The sequence below is a fragment of the Thunnus thynnus genome, chromosome 20, assembly GCF_963924715.1.
Source record: "Thunnus thynnus chromosome 20, fThuThy2.1, whole genome shotgun sequence".
Taxonomy (NCBI): domain Eukaryota; kingdom Metazoa; phylum Chordata; class Actinopteri; order Scombriformes; family Scombridae; genus Thunnus; species Thunnus thynnus.
Genome location: NC_089536.1, coordinates 9,773,344 through 9,792,423, shown reverse-complemented (window position 1 = coordinate 9,792,423; position 19,080 = coordinate 9,773,344). Strand labels below are relative to the sequence as shown.

The window sequence follows — 19,080 nt, the reverse complement described above, 5'->3', positions numbered from 1 at the left end:
TTAACAAAATAAATAACTTTTTTTGATGGAAAAACTATATCAGAAACAAATTATCACAAATTATTAGTCAAAGTAGACTATTTTATATTCACCTAAAAACATGTCTGGAGGATATCTTTAAAATCTATGGTGCAAACTCGGGAGCGCGCGCTGTCAATTGCTTCCCACGGGCGCGCGCCTCCTTTGGTCCTCCTCTTCCGCGTGCGTCCAGAGGATCCCCCCCCCTCCCCCCCTCCCCTCTCTCCCCCCCCACTGCTTCCCTCTCCTCGGCTCGTGCTGCCTTTTAAAGCAAACTGACACAGGATGCCATTCCCCACTCGGCCAGAGGACGGGACACGGTGAGGAGCTGCTGTGTCGCTCATTTTACCCCCCTCTCCTGTCGTCACCCCCATCGTCCTTGTTGTTTAGTTGACTTTTTATTAGTTCGTAACACGGTTAGCTAGTTTCAGTCATGTACCGGTATTTCGGGGAGCTGCTGAGCCGCTCTGCGGGCACTGCCCTGGCCTCGGGTTGCGTTGACTCCGCTCTCCCGGTTTCCTCCTCTCTGATGCGGGTCCGTCACTATGCCGATGCAGTGGACAAGCCTGACGACCCCAACTTCTTCAGGATGGTCGAGGGCTTCTTCGACCGCGGTGCCACCATCGTGGAGGACAAGCTGGTGGAGGATCTTCGGACCAGGGAGAGCCCCGAGCAGAAGAGGAACCGTGTGCGGGGAATCCTGCGCATCATCAAGCCCTGTAACCACGTCCTGAGCGTGTCTTTCCCCATCAAGAGGGATAACGGAGAGTGGGAGGTGGTGGAGGGGTACCGCGCCCAGCACAGCCAGCACAGGACACCCTGCAAAGGGGGTAAGATTTGAGCCAAACCTCCCTGACTGGCCTCTCTGGCAGCTAGCTAGCTTTAGCCAGCTACTTAGCATCAGTTAGCAGTAACGTTAGCCAGTTAAAAGCCGAAAACACAAGGCAGCTGCTGCGCCAGTTGACCGTTACACACAGCTTGTAACGGTCCTACCCGTAGCTGCCTAACCATACCGGTAACTACAGCCTTATTGCTGTAATAGTTGCTTATCCTGTTTGTTTTCCTGTATTGTTACAGCTGAGCACTGCTCTCATGAGACTCTTGTGCATTTTACAGTGACCTTCCTCCTCACCTGTGGCTGAAACGCTACTGTAGTTTGTTGTCGCCAAACTGCAGCAGCCCCCAAACAAGCTGTCAGTCTTTAATTTTGTTTTTTATGTGCAGTCATTTTGCCAGCCCAGCATATCATAATCTAGTGAAATACTAAGATTTCCAGTGATTTGCTATTTGCTATTTGTTATCTATTAAAATGTCGTATTTTCACGATTTATTGATTAGTTGTATGGTCCATTAAATCTCAGAAAATGGTGAAAAATGTCGATCACTGTTTCCAAAAACCTAAGCTGATGTTTTAAATGTCTTGTTTTGTCCTGACCAACAGTTCACAACTCAAAGATATTCAGTTTACTGTCATAGAAGACTAGAGAAACCAGAAAATATTCACATTTGAGAAGCTGGAACCAGAGAATTTGCACTTTTTTTCTTAAAAGATTAATTAAAATGAGTAATCGATTATTAAAATAGTTGGAGATTAATTTAATAGTTGGCAACTAATCGAATAATTGACTGAGTGTTGCAGCTCTAATAACTCATATGGCCTACTTTTATTTTAATTTGTGTGTCAGGTGTGTGTGATGACATCAGGTGTTATGTTATTGAGCATTTCAGGCCTCCTTGGCATCTCTACATGTGCTGCAGAAAACACAGTTGACCACTGAAGACTTTTTGCTCATGCTCTGTTCTGTCAGGTGATTCATACATGCAGGCAAAGTTAGGCAGGTGTCAAAAGCAGGTCATTATTGATTTATCTGCCAATTCACATCTTGACCAATCAATTAAACATTTTGTCTATAAAATGTCAGAGAATAGAGAAAACTGCCTGCTATAATTTGTGAAATCTCAAGGTGAAGTCAAATCTCTTGTTTTTGTCTGATCAACCGTCCAAAATCCAAAGATATTCAGTTTACTGTCATGTATGACACTGAAAAGCTTCATATTCTCACATTTGAGAGGCTGCAACAACTGAATGTTTGGCAGTTTTCCTTTAAAAAATGGCTAAAACAATTATTAGATTATTAAAATAGTTGCCAATTAATTCTCTGTCAAGTAATTGTTGCAGCTCTAATGCATGTGTAATGTATGTGTATAATGTGAGAATCCAAGCACAGAAAGAAACAGTTTAAAGAGCTTTATATGCAGTGTACCAGCCTTATATATGTATGTGTATATATGATATAATATTATATACATATATATACACATACATACAAACATACATACATACGTATATATATAGATAGTGACTTATGCTCTTTGGTTCAAAGTTCAAGGTTCAAACCAAATGCATTATGGGCTAGTGCTGCAGTGCAGTCTGGGTAATTTGCAAATAGAGGGATATGATGTGTAGGAAGTCAGGACGCGTGAGAGTTGGGGAGGGGGTGGTTGTCTTTCCAGGCACTCCTATTTGTCAGCAGTGTGACAGGTGGGGGAGGGGAGGGCGCTTTGGAGAGGAGGTATTCTCAGTAGAAAGAAACATGCCATTAAGGCAGCCAGTCAAAGGGCATGTTTGAATGGTGTGGAGTGGACATTGGCCTGGTATTAACACTATGAAACCCCTCCACTGCACCTGCTTGATGTAGTGAATGTAGACCTATTCTGGGGAGGCATATTTCTCCACAAGACATGCACACTTACACGTACACTTTTTTTATGGCACCCAGATGAAATATCCATTACAGGTTTCTCCCCAATCAACTTAACAGTGCTGTGTCCAGCCATGCTGAATGTCCAGTCAGTAATCAGTAAGAGATTTCTCAGAGATGAAATATAGGTAAAATAATTAAGAGTGTCACTGCCTATCCATGTCATAAAAGCCTGAGCAGAGCCCAGGGTTACTCTGATGAGAATCTAAATCAAAACCCAGCTTGGCATTAACAGTCCTCTAGAGTGGTAGAGCCTAATCCAGACCCAAGATACAACTAAGCAGCAGTTACAGTGGCTGGCTACACACATTACAGCAAGTGTTAACTTTTGATTTATGTCGATGCAGTGGCACTGAACAGGTGGAACGATGTGAATATAATAACTTATATTTGATTTATTGCTCAGCCTGCCAATTGCAGTTCATATTCATTGTATAATAATAGAATATATAAACATATTTTTATTTAATTGACAAACAAGTCTGACAGGTCCCTCCCTTATGCAAAACTCCTGGAAAACACGGGTGCAATGGGGGTAAGAGCTGTTAAATTGACAGTGGGTTTAATCATTGATACGGTGCATAGACCCCTTGCTTTGTTCACATCAGAGTAAACTACAAAGTGCAAAGGCTGTTTTTTTTTGTGTGTGCATGTGTTGCTCACACTGCTCTCTGCTGACCGCTGAGTGAGCGTCTTAGCGCAGGAACATCATATGATGTGTATGCATGGTTGCTCGCACACTGCTTGAAAACAGTTTATGGAAAGTCGTCCCATGGTTAAACAGTACAAGCCACTCAAGTTTTGTTTAGTCGTCTAAATCGTCAACATCCATCTTTTTTTGTGCAGAAGTGGAATAAATCTGTGGTATATTACATTTTGCTGCACGCGGAAACCTTTTACTTCCAATTTGCAACTGGACAGAAAAGCAGCCTTGTATTATTAAATCTCATCACACATTATAATTGTAGCAGCATATCAGTTACAGTTGCATAGACATGGAGGGACACCGCATTGTAACAACTGAAAGCCATTCAGTTGCAATGATGTAAAATGTAGTTTTAATGCCACATGATGTAAGTAAATGATATGTTACAGTACTTTGTTTCATTACTAACAAAAAAGAAAAATAGCATGTGAGGGCAAATGCACAAATACTTAAAACCAAACACACTAGAAAAGAGTCTAGATAGTTGGCAGGCCGCCTCAGACTCGAGAAGTCTGCTCCGAAGCAGAAAACTCTACCATGTCGGGCCTCCGGGCCTGACTGTAAACTGCTGCAGGATCTCAAGTTTCAGCTTGGGCACAGTGCTGTATATTTTCACAAAATCTGCTCTCCATTTCAGAGGAATGTATTAACAGGTATGCTTTGCTGTGATGGCCTATTTGTTGGGTGAATAGATGAATAGCAAGATGGGGGGATGGGTAGCCTGACAGGCTTTTTTCCCTTTTTAATTTGATCACTGAGCTGAAGATTGTCCTCTGCCAGCCCGCAGTAACTCAGCCGATCTTTAGATGAATGGAAGTAAAGATAAAGGGATAACCACATCAGCTTGCTGAAAGATGGAGCTTTCTGCTGTCACTTAATTCAATATTGCAGTTATCACAGACTGGAGTTTGGAGGCACCCACTGCAATTATGCAAATGACAGTAGGTGGGCACAAAATGACGCCATTAAATGCCACTTTAAGATGACATCATAGTGAGTGGGCTTTTACTTGTGCTTCCTGTGTTTCGAACACATAGATATAGACACATAGAGCTTTTGTCCCCATAAAGTGATCTGCAATCTCCACTTTGTGCTTGTTTGTCCTTGGGTTTCTCTGTGTAAGCTAACTCTGGATGAGCTATATTAAGCACTACTGGACAATCACACACACACACTCACACTGTGCCCATAAGATGAAGTGGTACGACCGGGGAAACCTGGCTGGACATGCAGCTGGCTGTATGACGCGTATCATGTTACATCGCACACAGGCTGGCCCACACATGTTACTGTGGCGACTGTAGTAAACGCCAGACAACAGGAATGAATGACTGCAGCTTCGAGGGATGGGGTTAGATTCGAGGGCTGGGATTGGCTCGTTCGATCTCCACCCTCCCAACGCTACTGCTGGACGCAATCAGCGATCTCTGACCTGTGAATGAAGTCTCGTGTAGTTGCTGAGAACATACTGTGATTGTCGGTCGGGTGTTTGTGGCTGTAGTTACAGTTTAAGACGGCGCTCTATCTCAGCTATTCATTACCTTTTTCTGTTGTTGACAGTGTAGTTTAATGATTTCCTCATGTTGCAGTTGAAACAATTAATGAACTGCCAATATACAAGGCACTTGAACTCATTTATTAGTATATAAAAATGTTAAAATACAGTACATGTCAATTTAGGCAAAAAAAGCATGTAGAAATGTATTTTTATTGTCAGAAAAATTTGAGCTGCAACAACAAAAGTTAATCAGCAACTATTTTGACAATCAAATAATTATTTTTTGTCATTTTTCTTAAACAGAAATGCCAAATATTTGCTGGTCGCAGCTGCCCAAATTTGAGGATTTGAAACTTTTATGTGTCATGCATTATAGAAAAAACTGATCTTCTGTGTTTGGAATTAAGAAACTAAGAAATTATAACAGGCATTTTCACTACACTGACATTTTAGAGACAAAATGATTAATCAAGAAAATAATCTGCAGGTTAATCGATGATGAAAACGTGTTGCAACCCTACAAAAAATTAATTTTGAACAAAAGAAACACAAAAAGCATTTTGCCGGCTGACATATTTTTCCGTTTAGTGGCTGGTTGTAAACTTCTCCATGTATGCGTGTGTTTCCCTCAGGTATCCGTTACAGCACAGATGTGTCTGTGGATGAGGTGAAAGCCCTGGCCTCTCTGATGACTTACAAATGTGCCGTTGTTGGTGAGTATTCAAGTCTTTGCCTTCCATACAGCCTCATGCCTGTTATCCCCAGATCTGCACATACATATTCATACTGTGTGTATTACCAAATTGTTGTCATTACCGCCTTTATATTCAATGTTCAAAAGCAACCAAGGAACTGCTTTTGACTATTTTTTCCAAGATATTAAAGTATTGGTCATGCAACAACATGTAGCAGATGATATTTATCCAGCCTTTGTTTCACTTCTTTTTCAACTGATTACACATAATCAAATGCAAATCTAAGTGTATATCTCAATGTCATGTGTGTTTAGTACAAATGTGTGTGTGTGCGTGTGTTCGTGCAGTTTTTAAGCTGTATTCTTCTCTTCCAGATGTGCCATTTGGGGGAGCCAAAGCCGGAGTCAAGATCAACCCCAGGAATTACTCTGTAAGCCTTCTAATGTCAATCCTCCTCCCCCACACTCACACGCACACGTAGAGATACACAGACATGTGGAACTGTGTGTTGTAATACTTATAGGAAAGCAACAAAGCCTTAGACGAGCACATACAACTCACAAAGCCGGCAGTCACGGGAGAAGTAGTGCCCATATTCATACACTGTATTCTTAACTTAATATCCCGAGCTGGATGAGTTGCTCTGTGTTTCTGTCTCTTTCTCATATACAAACGAACCCAGAGGATGATTTCAGTTGCACTAGAATGCAAAAGGCAGGACTGCTGCCGTTCTTATCTTTAATAATAAGATATATACAAATGTTTTGTGGTTAAGTTATATTTTCTTATTCTTTAAATTAACTAATGGTGCTTGCTCTGCCTTTTTATGGGGTTATAGATAGGTATTGAGAGTCTGTCTATTGATGTATACTGTGAAATAAACAGATTTAAAGATCATTGGCTTTTGCCTCTAAACCCAGAGTTTACTGGAAGGAAAACCTCTGAAATAAACCACTAAACAAAAACCTCACAGTTTGGTCTAAATGCCTGAAGCATCTGTCTAAATATCTGAGGGAGAGTATTGCTTTATATGGATGAGTCACTGTTTGGTTTGTTGGTAGTAAAGCACTTTGTTTTTCTCTGTAGTGAAGCTTTTTTTTTAAACATCATCCCATCCTTGAATGTCTTATTACACTGTAACCAAGGTGACGACATGTTTTTCTTGAACTGTGTGCTCTCTGTGTGTCGCAGGATAATGAGCTGGAGAAGATTACTAGGAGATTCACAATTGAGCTGGCCAAGAAGGGTTTCATCGGTGAGTTGTTTAAACTGATAACTGTTTGTCTCAATACTCAACAGTCCCAAAAGTAATTTTATAACGTGTCACTTGTTGCACTGCTTGGTTTTTGGTGAGTTATTTTACACCGAATGTAACTCCGCAAAATGGATGTCCAGAGTTCTTTTTGTCATTTGACTCTTGTTGAAATGGCTGTGGTGGTGAGAGGTGTAACGTTTCCTTTCATCCAGCTCTGTTTATTCAGGTTTGGGTATGTCAGGGTGTGCCTGTGTCAACTGAAAAGGGAGACAATTAATGATGGTGAAAAAGACACGGGGGGGGGTTTGGATAAAAGCAGAACTTGAACCTGATATTTAAAGGGCTAAAACAAGGCAACATGCAAACATATTTGGCCCTATTTGACAATGAGTTATTTGATAAGGCATTAGCTTGTTAGACTGGTAAATGTGATATTATTATTACAAAAATTGAAGTTGTAATTTGTTTATTATTAACTGTGTTAAAGCAACAAGGCCACGTGTAACATATGTACACTAATTCAGCAGGTTAACAGCCCTCATACATCCAGTTCGTTCACCCCTGCCTGATTGAATGTCAATGTTTATAATCTGTTTAGTTCAAACACAGCAAAGAGTGATATGATACTGCCTGTTACTGTCTGTCATTTGCTTGTAGACAGCAGTAGTTGTGTCATTTGGGGAGGTTTTATTCAAGGGCCTTCATGCCTGCATTTTGATACACCCTGGAGGCAAAGCAGCACCCACTGCACACATCACTGCCCTGTGAGTGAGTGTAACATGAACATGGTCAAACCTCCCCTAACGAGAAATTCAGTCACCCTGTTTTCTCTCTCGTCTTGTCCCATCCCCCACTTCTCTGCGTGCCAGCTTCTGTTTTTGGACCTTGTTCCAGGATATGAGGCCCTACAGGGCACATGTACTGTATATATGACACAAGGACACAAAGCCTGGCACTCAGATTTCCCCTGTCATCATTTGTGTTGTTGGCTGGACCGGCCACCGACCAGCCCTATAATCACAGTTGTCTGTGAGTGAGTGAGTGATGAAGTTACACCATCGGTTGGCAGCCGAGTGTTGGAAGTTTTCTCATTGGCTGTTCCTGTTTGAAAATGAATCAGTGCGAGATGATGGAAGCGGAGGACAGCAGCGCAACACAGAGTGACTCTGTTTCCTGCTGCCGCGCTCTGACGCTCTCAGCTGCGGTGTTAAATGCGCTGAAGTCGGCTAAACTCCTGTTTAAACAGACGCATACCAGCATCTCTACCGTCTCCTCCTCTACTGTCCGGTGTGATCGACTCTCCGGCTGACATTGCTTGTCAGCAGCCAGAAGGAGAGACGCTCCATGGTGTGTTTGGATTTTATATCTGAACTAATACCAGGATGCGAGCTTTTTATTTTTTTATTTCTCTGATGTTTTCACATCACAAACAATGCACAACAGCAGTAAAACACACGTTTTGCAGTTAAAACATGCAACTCATATAGCTTTTATATCAGTTTAGTGTGGGTGCGCTTGATTTGACTGCGGTAACTGGGTGGAGATAAGCCTCCTGAATTTGCATCCAAAATACTGTCAAAACTTTCATTTACAATTTCCGCCACAGCCTCCGTGATCATTGACCAGGAAAGTGGCAGAAAAAAGGTGCATACAGGCATGACGGACTTAACGCACAGTTAAAGCACCTTAAATAACAACCACTCTGACAAAACAGTCAGTGCAGAGTGAAAAATGAGAGACATCATCAAATTAGAAATAAAATAAGTTCTCTTTCAAATCAAACATCCCAAGATATGAGTGGAAAGTATAGTTCTAACAACTGCATTTGCAACTTTTTTTTTTTTACTCAAATGTAGCTTAACCACGTCATGTGATGTGCTACTTCACCACACTTTACCAACAAATATCCATGATGCATGATTTGCATGACTCATGATTTAATCTCCAGGAATTCACATTATTGACACTTTTGACCTAGTCTTGTTTAAAATCAGCAGAGGTAGCTTGTTGTTAAGCCTGTAGCCTGGTTTCTGATAATGTCCAGTATGAGAAAAATTTGAATTGTGTTAATTTGCACCGTCCTGTGTCTGAAGTATGTACTCACGTGCATTCCTGTGCGGTAGCTGACGTGCTTTAGCAAACTCTCGTACTTCTCCTTACCTTCCTCTCCCACCTGTCTCTCTTTACCAGGACCTGGCATCGACGTCCCGGCCCCAGACATGAGCACAGGAGAGAGGGAAATGTCTTGGATTGCCGACACATACGCCAACACTATTGCACACACTGTGAGTTCTCAGACACGCACAACCAATTTGTAGAACTTGGCTGATTTTTTTTTTTTTTTTTTTGGTGCAGATTTTGAAATAGGCCAAATTAGGAACAGGGAATGAATGAGTCACATGTAAACTTGAACAGTCATTTCCTGCCTCTCCCTTCCCAGCAGACCACAGACACATTCCTCCTCTTTGAACAGCAGCTTTACAGACTGAGGCCTGTGTGTATGTGTGTGTGTGTGTGTGTTTGTTTGTGTGGGTGTGTGCGTGCGAGTGGGCGCGTGCGTGTGTGTGTTATCAGTTAATCATTCTTTTATCAAAACCTGTCAAACACAGCTTATTTGACTAAAGATGGAAAGTATTTACCCGTTTGTGTGTGTGTGTGTGTGTGTGTGTGTGTGTGTATTGCAGCTGTTACAATATATGTTCAATCACTATAAACTTGTGGTTACCACTGTCATGAGTTAAAGGGGACATATTGTAGAGATTTCCGTTTCTTTTTTGATTATAAACCAGGTGTAATTGCCATATAAATACTGTGAAAGTATCAAAACTCTCACTCCACAGAGAAATGCACACAGCCCATATTCAGAAACTGTGCCTTTAAGTGAGCTGTTTGGACGTCCGTAAGGTTGTGATGTCACAGCTCTATGCTCAGTGTTTCCCCCACCAACGGGACCCCCCCCACTCCTTCCTGGAGGAACTTGCTGTCATTTATAGTTGCACCAGTTTCTCTCCTCACCTCAGCTCTCTGCATGCTACAGTCCGTTACCTGTGGTTGGCCTGGGCGTGCATCAGTCAGGAAACAGTCAGCCAGTCAGAAAAGAGCGGCATTGGGAAGACACAAAACAGCCCATTTCAGGCTGAGTGAGAAAGAGGGGCTGCATCCATGGCTTGTACAGCTGTAACTAGATGCTTTTTGGCCATAAAAACATGCAAATGTTTGTAAAGAGACCATGAAAATGAAAATATTAAAATGGGAAAGGGGCATAAGCTTAACTTATGACCTTTTTAAAGGAAGTATAAAAGTGAATTCAAAAGGAGGAAGGAAACGCAAGCTTCAGTGTTAAGAGACTCTGACTCATTATACACTAGACTAGAGCTGGGTGATTATTATAGCTGCAACTAGTTTATTAATTGATTAGTTGATGGTAGGGCTTCATCATCTACATCAGTTACATCAATTTACTGTAATGCAGCTTTTAAAACCAGGAAAAGACAACACGATATTACAATATCCAATATTTAAAACGATATCTATTCTCATATCATGATATCGATATAGTATTGATATATTTTCCATTCCTAGTTGAAGGACACAAATTAATTGGGAAAAATTTGGACGTTGATTAAGTCAATTATCCCATAAAAATGCCAAACATTCACTGTTTCAAGCATCTTCAATATGAAGATTTACTGCGGGTTAGAAATTGAATGTCTTTAGATTTTGTACACAACAAGCGACTGGAAGACATCACCTCGGGCTTTGGAATATTGAGACTTAATTATTAATAGAAAAAATAATGGATAGATTAATTGATAATGTAATGATTTGCAGCACTAGTGAATAATGTATGTAGTATTTATAATACTTGTATGTTTGCATTGTTGGAGATACAAAAAGACATTATCATAATGCATATTGATTTGGCCATGTGTATACTTTTATGCAACATGGAAACAGTCCAATATGGTCTCAACTTCACTGAAACGTGTGACGTTATAGTATGGCTCTTTTCCAACTTAAGTAGAGCAATCTTGGCAGAAATTGACCAGTGATATTTATGGCTGCCACTTTGATATGTTGGTATTTGGCAGAAAAATACGTGTTTTTTTATTTTTTTTATGCACCCATATAAATTTTTATTGAATTTCCTTTGTAAAAGTAGATATTTTATTTACACATTCAGTAAAAAAACAAAAGATCTTGACCGCTTCTGCTCAATCATGTTTGGTATGACTTTGAGTGTTAATGACTTTGAAAAATAACGTTCCATTGTTGTGGAGAAATTTAACCTGCATTTGGTGTTTAATAGTTGTGAATCTCACATGTTATGAAACATTTCAACCCCTCCTTTCCCCATAATACTCACTTTCCTTTTCTGTTCTCCTTCTCTCTAACCTCCTCTCACCTTATTCAGCCTCGTGTCCTCTGTTCCAGACACCCTTAGCAGGGACTTGGAGTGGGTGACACATTCCTGCTCCGGGTATCTGAGGGCAGAGGATTGTGGGTAGTTTGTAATGATGTGCAGTCAGCTGAACACATAATGTGTTATGTGTATATATCAAGCAGTCAACACCATGGCTGAAAGCTAAAGCTGATGCAGGAAGCCTTAAGATGTAGTACTACTAATGGAAAAAATACAAGTTTTATAAGAGATTTGCGAGCACTGGAGCCAAATAAATCCAGGCATGTTGCCAACTGGGAACCTATCCCTACTCATTGGCGACATTAAAGCTTTAAGAGTAGTATATTTTGTGCTGTGGTCAGTTAATTTATTAGTGTCTCTGCCAATCAAACTTAGCTTTGGTATTTAACGGTTTGTCCGATTGGTAGGCTTCAAAAATGTCCTTCAGTAACCTGCAGGGTTGTCTACAGTCAGCGATCTGTGTGGTCTGATTTTCTCTGCGTGTGTGTGTGTGTGTTTGTGTGCAGGATATCAACGCCCACGCCTGCGTGACAGGAAAGCCCATCAGCCAGGGTGGAATCCACGGACGTATCTCAGCTACCGGTCGTGGAGTTTTCCACGGCATCGAGAACTTCATTAACGAGGCGTCCTACATGAGCATGCTGGGCCTGACCCCTGGCTTCCAGGACAAGACCTTTGTCATCCAGGTACACACCCGCAGGCATGGTTTGATCGATGTAGAAACATTTTACTTGAGAGGAAAGATGAGACCCTAGACGCAAATGTGCTGCAGATATTTGCTCACAGATACTCGCAGGATTTAAGTTTTCATCTGAAACAACAGGAGGTTTTAGAGCTGTGCCTCAATCAGAGTCATGCCATCTGTTTTAGCCCGGCCCTGATCTCCTCATACCAAGCAGACCGCACTAGTCTGAAGGAGTTTCCCTTCTTTGTGCATGTTCATATGATGATTCACTAAGAGACTGGAACCAATTAATCCTTTGGGACAAATTAGCCTGCTCTACATCTCTAAGTCCCATGTGTCTAGCTTTGTGAGACCCAGTTTGAGTCTCATATCTTTAGAGAAGTAAGAATTTGCTGTTTGGATTCGGCTCATTGCTATTCTTCTTTTAGCGTAAAGATCAGATTTAATCAGAGGAATGTCCTATTCGTGAAGATAATAATAAACTTCACATATTTGTGGCACACCGACATGGAAAAGTCTTAAACAAAGAGGCAAAGAAACTGAACAAAGAGGACAATAGTGAGTAGAAAAGCCTTTTTGTAAGGATACAACTGTTTCAACTGTAAGTCTGTAAGAAGAGAAGAAGAATCTGTGGGAACAAAAAGTCAAAGAGCAGTATTTTCCTTATCAGTTTCACTTCCATTTGTCACATGACAGCTTCTCACGTGTCATGGAGACACACACATACGCACACACACACTGTCTGGCTATTGCAGCTTTCCTGCAACACTTTATATTATTACAACTTTTTCATGACAACAGTGTAATCTGGTATGTCTAAATGCGTTCCACTCAACAAAAACAAAAGAAATAACAGGATTTCCTCTTATTTATGCCCTTACAGGATGCATATCACAAACCACAAACAGCCTTTCTTTGTTTTATAAAGATTCCCGAAGAGGCACATTTTCATCAGCAACAATACAAAAAAACAATCAGAGATGTTGGAAGGAGATAAATAACATTTGTGTAGGAGATATTCGAGTTAGGGATGATGGGGTAAGGGCGTCATTGAAGGAGGTGAAGAAGCAGTGACAGCAGCTGAATTGTGATGTGCTGTACAAAAAGCTAATCCCTCTGTGTGTCCGTGTGTATGTTTGAGGATTATGTTGTGCCGAGATTAGATTTTCTTGGAGATTTAGTGAGAGCAGATTTCCAGTTTGTTATCAAGATCAAAACAGGCATGGCTTTACTGTCCTATCACACTTAGTTTATAAAAAATCAGCTGTGAAGCTCTTCATAACCCTGCAGTCGTGTTAGGTCCGAGCTGTGGACGTGCAAAATGACGACACCGAGACAATAGAAATTTAAAAAAAAACATGGCTACAAGTAGAAGATTTACTTTATAAACATTTATTACTCTAGGATGTTTATGTTTTCTTCAATATTTACTGTATTTAGATATATATATCAATAAAGCAATATTGAATTACATATACTGTGACAGATAACATAATCCCAGCTGAATTAATCAACAAGCCTAAACCAGTGAAATACTTTAACAGTAACACATTTTATATTTAAATCAGGCAACAGAATGATTTGCCCCTGACAGCATCAATTCTGCCCATCTGTGTCCGGTTTTATTTTTTTTTGTCCTGTCTCCCTTTCTCACCCACATTTACTCAGAATAGTTTAATCAAGCACATGGCAGCTGTGTGAGGTCTCGTCTCAGGTCATGATACAGTAGATGATGTGAAAACCTAAACCGGCCACATGGTGGCGCCAGAGTATGTAGTTGCATGAAGCTGAAGTATAGTTTATGGTTGAGTAAAATGGGGTATAACAATTGAAAAAGATTGTTTACTATTGATATTATTGTACAATTTGAAAGTGATTATTATTATGAAAGTGATGTTGGACTGTGTATCTTTTTTCTTATCAAATGAATCCTGCTGTGTCTTTTCTCAGGGCTTTGGTAATGTGGGTCTCCACTCCATGAGGTACCTGCACAGGTTCGGGGCCAAGTGTGTGGGTATCGGTGAGATTGATGGAGCCATCTTCAACCCAGAGGGCATCGACCCCAAACAGCTGGAGGACTACAAACTGGTACCAGCACCGCTGCCTTCCCCTCACTTCTGTTTCCTTTCTTTCATCTGTTTTTACTCAAAGTTGTTCCCTTTTTTTTCCACCAGTTTCTCTTCCTGAAATACATGAGCTCTTCTTTTTTTTAATCTTATGCAGAAGTATCATTGTCACATGAAATTTTCACTTTCATAATTTATGTTTGTGTGTGTCTTTTCACTTTCTGCAGCAACATGGCACCATTGTGGGCTTCCCAGGGGCCAAACCTTATGAAGGAAACATTCTGGAGGCCGACTGCCACATCTTGATCCCTGCTGCCGGAGAAAAGCAGCTCACTCGTCACAATGCCCCCAGGATCAAGGCCAAGGTAAATGCTCTAACTCTGATTTACTCAAGATGATGTGCTTAAAGTCTTTATTTGGATTCACCTGAATAAGGACACGGCAGTCGCAGTCATGTGAGTTTGTGTTTGTTTTCCAGATCATTGCTGAGGGTGCCAATGGTCCCACCACCCCAGATGCTGACAAGATCTTCCTGGAGAACAACGTCATGGTTATCCCTGTAAGCGCACACACACACACACACACACACACACTGAAATGAAAACTACAAAGCTTCACTATATTTGGATGCAAACACTAGAAACAATGTTTACATTTAAAAAGAAAACTGATTTTAAGCAAGCTCTCGTAACATTGCAAAACCAAGTACAAGGGAGTTCAAATGAATAACTTGGTTTCATGAATGCCAAAATATGACCTGAAATATGACATTCATATGACTAATTTAAGATTTCCAAACATCATTTGCAGCAACGGCTCTTAAAATGGATCTGTGCATAGTAGGTTGTGAAATATACAGTTGACAAAAACAAACCACAGGAATGATGCAACCAAAATTTGCTGGGACATTTTTACATGGCTGCACTGTGGTGGAAAGTTAAGATCAGTAAAGCCTTAAAGGCTCTGAATCAACTTGCTAAGTGTGATGGTGTCCTACATGAACACAGTCGGGTTTATTTCACATGATTGATTTCTGCATTCGTGTTTTTGTCTGGACTCTTTTCACTGGTTTGAAGTGAGCGGAGTTCACGCACAGGATTTAGGTTTGTGGGGCTGTTTGTGTATGTTTCCAGCACTGTCAATCAAATCTGATCAAAACACACCCACACAGTCCTGATGAAGCAGAATAGCTGAGTTTGGGAGGGTTAAACTAATAATAATGTTTCAGAAAAAAATATAATATCTAAACCATGAACGTGAAACTAAAGCACAGAAGAAATTTAGTCAGAATAATTCTACACACAGAAGAACGAGGACTGTTGAACAACATATCTGAGGATGTGATGTTTCATCCTGCAGGACATGTACCTGAACGCTGGTGGTGTGACGGTGTCCTATTTCGAGTGGCTGAAGAATCTCAACCATGTCAGCTATGGAAGACTGACCTTCAAATATGAGAGAGACTCAAACTACCACCTGCTCAGTGAGTACAAGACTGCTCTTTAATACCACCTTAACCTGCAGAAAGACAGGAGTCTGCCAGGGTCATAAGACACAATCAGAACATAAACAGTTGATAAAAACCAGAACCATAATTTGCAAAGATATACGGTACATGGTATGACATTGATGCAGAAACAAAGAACATCTCTGATGCCTCTTTTATTTCTCCTTTTGTGTTTCCATGTTTTCCCTTCTAGTGTCTGTGCAGGAAAGTTTAGAGAGGAAATTTGGCAAGCAGGGAGGACCCATCCCCATCGTCCCTACCGCTGACTTCCAGGCCAGAGTTGCTGTGAGTATCATCCGCTGACGCACACACATGTATACACAGGCACTGGATGTTTGTGTGTTTTTAAAGCATTTCTTCAGCTCAGCCAATGCACCATCAAATACAATGAAATATGTTCATCACAAGTTCCCAGAGTCAAGTTATGTCTACAAAAGTAAAAAAGTATTCAATTTGGATTAATGTGAAGTAACAAAAAGAACCAAAGAACCAACAAAGCTAATGCTTGTTAATATTTTTTTTATTTTCTGTTGATTGACTGAGTGATCAGTCGTTTCAGGACTATTGTGCATACACTTCTGTTTATAAAGTGGCCTTCTTGAGATGGATTGTGTGGCTGAATTCATTTTCCTTTGCAGGGTGCCTCTGAGAAGGATATTGTTCACTCTGGGTTGGCCTACACCATGGAGAGATCTGCCCGGGTAAGTGATCCCACAGGAGATAATACAGTTAAACCTCTTTATGAAAAGGAACCATATTATGTTGTATGGTAATTTAAGATGAAACACACGATTTGCAGTTCAGAAATTCAGAAATGTTAGTGTAGTATTTGTGCATTTCTGGTCGAATAAAAGACTTTTATAGAATGAAACAGTTTTTAGTATTAAACTGTAACTGATAGTGGGAAAATTGACATTTGAAACTGTGTTTAATGTGAATCCACATGATATGGTTTTTATGTCCCCTGATCTGATAGTATGTGGTGCAAAATTTATTTCCATTGTAGTCTTTGATATCAAGATTGCTCAGATACAGTAGTCAAAGTAGTGATGCCACATCATGCCACCAACACAAGAAATACCTTTTATCATCACTAAAATCACAAACATCCAATAAATAAATGATTAGAAATGACATACAAATATTAACTAGACTATCCTCTTACATTTCCAAGTTTCCCATAAATCACAATTTGACCTCCCTTTTAAATTTGTGCAGTAGACTTATTATATCGTATTGAACATAATCACAGAAAACATGGGATGAAAATTTTATGGAATTTCTTTGAGATTTTCAGGGGCTGTTACTAATATTTCTCACCACACTGAGTCGTAGTTGTGCACCTTTATCCTTTTTTTGTGTGTTTGATCAATTTTAATTTGTTTTGACATAATACATGATGTCACACAATGAGGCATTCATCCATCTGGGCAGATTAAACAGGGATCAGAAAAGCAACCAATGAATCTCTGGCATACAATAAAAGTAAAGCGATAATGATTAAAGGATAAGGCTGTTGATTTTCTATCATTTTCTTATTGTCAATAAATCTCACCTGCAGAGCCAAACCAACAATGATCTGATCTACTTATAAGTGTTGTTTATGTATTAGGTTTTGCACATTTTCCTTTTACTGATAACTGAACATGTTAACAATCAATTAAACATTAATAAGATACAAAACACACCTTTTTTTCTGAGTTTAAGGGGAGGGGAAAAGGAAACAAAGAATCCAACATAATAAGAAAATAAACCGCAACGGGAAATAAACAGAAACGGAGAAAAAACAAACAGTTTTTAAACACGTGTTCTCTTCTTTCTTTTAGCAAATCATGCGCACAGCAAGCAAGTACAACCTGGGCCTGGACCTGAGGACGGCCGCCTACGTCAACGCCATCGAGAAGGTCTTCAAAGTCTACAACGAGGCTGGGCTCACCTTCACATAAATGGCCAATCATGACCCACACTTCCTCCCCGCCCCCCCCCCCCCCCCCTCCCCCCCAACCCTCCTGCTATTAATCACCCTCTCCTGCCTTCTTAAACCTTCTAAATAGCCTTCAGAACATATCAGTTTGGCTCTTTCACACACACATATGTATACTGTACATACAGTGAGACATCGGCTAACTGGTATTTATCCTGTAATCTTTGTGCTGCCATTAGACTGTATTTGCATCTCTGTTTAAATGTTGCCCTGTTCTTGTTTTTGCTGAGATTATATTAAGAAAAAGCAAACAGAGAGCTACATCCTGAGAGAGAATGAAAGACTGCGCCTTCCTCAGTCCTCATTTAAATGTTCTCAATATTGTTGTTTGGCAGCCATGTTCAGGCGCCCTTTTTGTGATCCATGAATGCACGTGTGACCCTCCTGTTGCGATGGTTTCAGTTGACAGCACTACAGATGCCTTATTTCAGAAAGAGGTCTGCTTCTAAAAAGGGAGATAGACACTTCAGTTTAACTTTAATGAAAAGGGATTTAGATTTTAAATTCATGTGAATAAAAGAGAATAGCAGTTTTATGACTCTTTGAGTTTTTCTCTGCACTCTTAAGGCGTAAATGTTAGTAGTGACGTTGCCAAGGTTTAGGATTCCCAACAAGGAGTTTTTTTTTTTTTTTTTTTCATAGTTGGTGTTTTTATTGTTCAAGATTCGATAGATGCTCTCCCCCTCCTTGTCCCTGCTCTTTTTTTTTTCCTCCTTTCCCGTCGCTTCATCTCATCTTAAAGCAGCTTCTCCCCGACTCCTCCGCTGGCCAAGAAAGGGGAACAGGGAGGGGGCGAGGCGTCACTGTGGCTGCCTGTCCCCTGGTTGAATTTTCCTGTTTTAACCGTCCAGTTCCTCATATCGAAATAATTTTGGAGGAAATTACTTTTTATTTTTGTTTTATTCTTTTTTTTTTTGGAAACCAATAAAATGTTAAGATATAACTGTGTGAGGTTTTGGTTTATTTTCATACTGTACACTGGTTTAGGATTTGTTGGGTGTATGTAGCAGAGGATCAACACTTTATGTCCTCTGACATTTTACCAAGGATCTTAATAATAACGGCTGAAAGACGTAATCAGAAAAATGATGGAAAAAGAAGTGACGGTGAACAGCAGAAGATAAAAACCAACCAAAATGGAGGTTAAAATCACATCATTTTTGTTTTTTTTCTATGACAAAGCTTTACAACTTATTATAATGTATGCTTGAATGAATGAATTTAAACAACATGCTCATCTAGAAGGTACAGTAGGTAATCTGTCCATCACAAATAGAAAAGGCAACTGAGCATAAGCAGGTTAGTATTCACCACGACACAGTCTATAAATCTATAAAACTTCTCTTCCTTGCTTTCTTGTCTCCTTTATTGATTCAGCTCACAGCTAAACAACAACTGCTAAAAGAATAAAAAGTTTTGTTCATGAAGTCCAGTTGAAGTTTGCTGTCACATGTTAATAAGCAGCTTTCCTGTTCATAACC

General features: G+C 40.3%; 1 protein-coding gene across 1 annotated transcript; it reads left to right on the top strand.

The window, feature by feature from the left end:
• Positions 1-263: 263 nt before the first annotated feature.
• On the top strand, positions 264-18,542 carry glud1b (glutamate dehydrogenase 1b). Its single transcript, XM_067575536.1, has 13 exons — positions 264-848; positions 5,617-5,697; positions 6,054-6,109; positions 6,871-6,934; positions 9,125-9,219; positions 11,864-12,043; positions 13,993-14,130; positions 14,336-14,473; positions 14,587-14,667; positions 15,468-15,591; positions 15,809-15,900; positions 16,254-16,316; positions 17,442-18,542. Exons 1-13 carry the CDS (start codon positions 452-454, stop codon positions 17,559-17,561), a joined length of 1,629 nt encoding a protein of 542 aa, XP_067431637.1. The 5' UTR covers positions 264-451; the 3' UTR covers positions 17,562-18,542.
• The last annotated feature ends 538 nt before the right edge of the window (positions 18,543-19,080 follow it).